The sequence below is a fragment of the Cryptotermes secundus genome, unplaced genomic scaffold, assembly GCF_002891405.2.
Source record: "Cryptotermes secundus unplaced genomic scaffold, Csec_1.0 scaffold1000, whole genome shotgun sequence".
Taxonomy (NCBI): Eukaryota; Metazoa; Arthropoda; class Insecta; order Blattodea; family Kalotermitidae; genus Cryptotermes; species Cryptotermes secundus.
Genome location: NW_019726239.1, coordinates 41,475 through 43,206, shown reverse-complemented (window position 1 = coordinate 43,206; position 1,732 = coordinate 41,475). Strand labels below are relative to the sequence as shown.

The following is a 1,732-nucleotide window of genomic DNA, read 5'->3' as shown; positions in this document are numbered from 1 at the left end:
CCGCCGCGTCACTGCTGGTGTGTGTGGGGGGGGCTTGGCGCAACATGTCACTGTATTTTGAGTATTTTTGATAGGAAGTGTTGAATTGATACTCATTATGTTTTTATGATCTCAGTAGTATTATTTAACATATCTGTATATTGACTTGGTACCTTGTACTGCTTTTATTTATGTGTTTTGTTTGACTTTTCCACATCCTTTGAATGTATTTCTAGTACTGGATTTATGGCAATAAAAGACTACTACTACTACTACTACTACTACTACTACTACTACTACTACTACTACTACTACTACTATTACTACTACTACTACTACACATCTCAGTATTAATTGTAATTGCACACAATATAGGACCCATAATCCTCCTAGCACTTACCAACACACATCAAATTTTACATTGTGGAGTGGAACGCGGTAGCGTAGTGATTAAGGCACTATGCTACAAGTTGGAAGGTCGTGAGTTCAAATACCGATGAGGTCATTGTTTTTTTTTTTCAATTGACCTAATCCTTCCGGCCACACTATGGCCCTGGGGTTTACCCAGCCTCTATCAGGAATTAAATAAATAACTTCCCTGGGGAGTAAAGCGCGGCCTGCGCGTACGGCTGACAACCTTACCGCCATCTTTGAGCCGATTGTCTAGATAATGTGGGACCCTCAACGTCTCACAACCCCATGGGCCTTCATGGCCTGTTACAGGGATAGCTTTACTTACTTTCTTATACTATGGCAACAACACAGTTAATCATTTACAGTAGACTACGGATCCTGTAATTTCGCACAATACTGACTAAAGTCTCCATCTCCTTTCATGACACTTTAAAATTTCTTACCACCTACTAAGAGGCTGGCTCCATCCGGGATATCTTTCACAGCTTCTGTGGCAGTTCTTATTTTGTTCTTCTTACTTGCTCTAACAGAATATGGACAAGATAACACCTGAAATAAAGAAGAAGAGTGGTAATCATCATGTATAATATTTTCAAACTACACACAGTACGCGTGTGTCCATATTATTAAGAGATTCAACTCAACTACATTTCGAGGCTAGTATTATCGAACTCACACAATTTAACACAATCATCATCTGTGTGTACAGAACCCCTAATAGCAACATTAATATATTCATTGAAACCATGGACACAATAATTAGCAAGATACTAATCAAAGGGAAGAACATTATCATTGTAGGCGACCTCAACATAGATTTCTTAAGAAATGGAGGGGACCTACAACTACAGACAATGTTAAATTCACATGGCTTACAAGCAGTAGTGAATGTCCCAACGAGAATAGGTCCCAGAAGTCAAACAGCCATAGAGCAAATAATAATTAACAAGAACTTATGGGAATACAATCTAGAGGCGATCGACACAGGATTTTCTGACCATAATGCGCAGATAATACGAGTGCAGATGCAACACAAGAACAAAAAAGGGCAAACCAGATTAGAGGGAGAATGCAGAATGGCCAGATCATATAAAGAAGAGAATGTCCAATACCTATGCAATCTACTAGATAAAGAGACCTGGGAGCTCGTCTTTAAGCAAAAATCAGCGAATGATGCATATAATGAGTTCCTAGGTACTTTCCAATATTACTATGAAATAGCAATGCCTAAAAAATGGTTAAAGAGCAAACAGTATGCAAATAGATGGGTGACCCTAGGTATAAGGACATCAGGGAATAGACTCAGATTTCTTAACAGGCTAATGAAGGAAGGAAATGT

At 38.7% G+C, this 1,732-nt stretch overlaps 1 protein-coding gene across 1 annotated transcript in view; it reads right to left on the bottom strand.

The window, feature by feature from the left end:
• The window catches only part of LOC111864126 (succinyl-CoA:3-ketoacid coenzyme A transferase 1, mitochondrial), a 35,429-nt gene that overhangs the window by 31,494 nt on the left and 2,203 nt on the right, over positions 1-1,732 (bottom strand). The window contains exon 2 of the mRNA XM_023851159.2: positions 837-942. Within this exon, the coding sequence (XP_023706927.1) occupies positions 837-942 (106 nt within the window). The remainder of the gene's footprint in view (positions 1-836; positions 943-1,732) is intronic.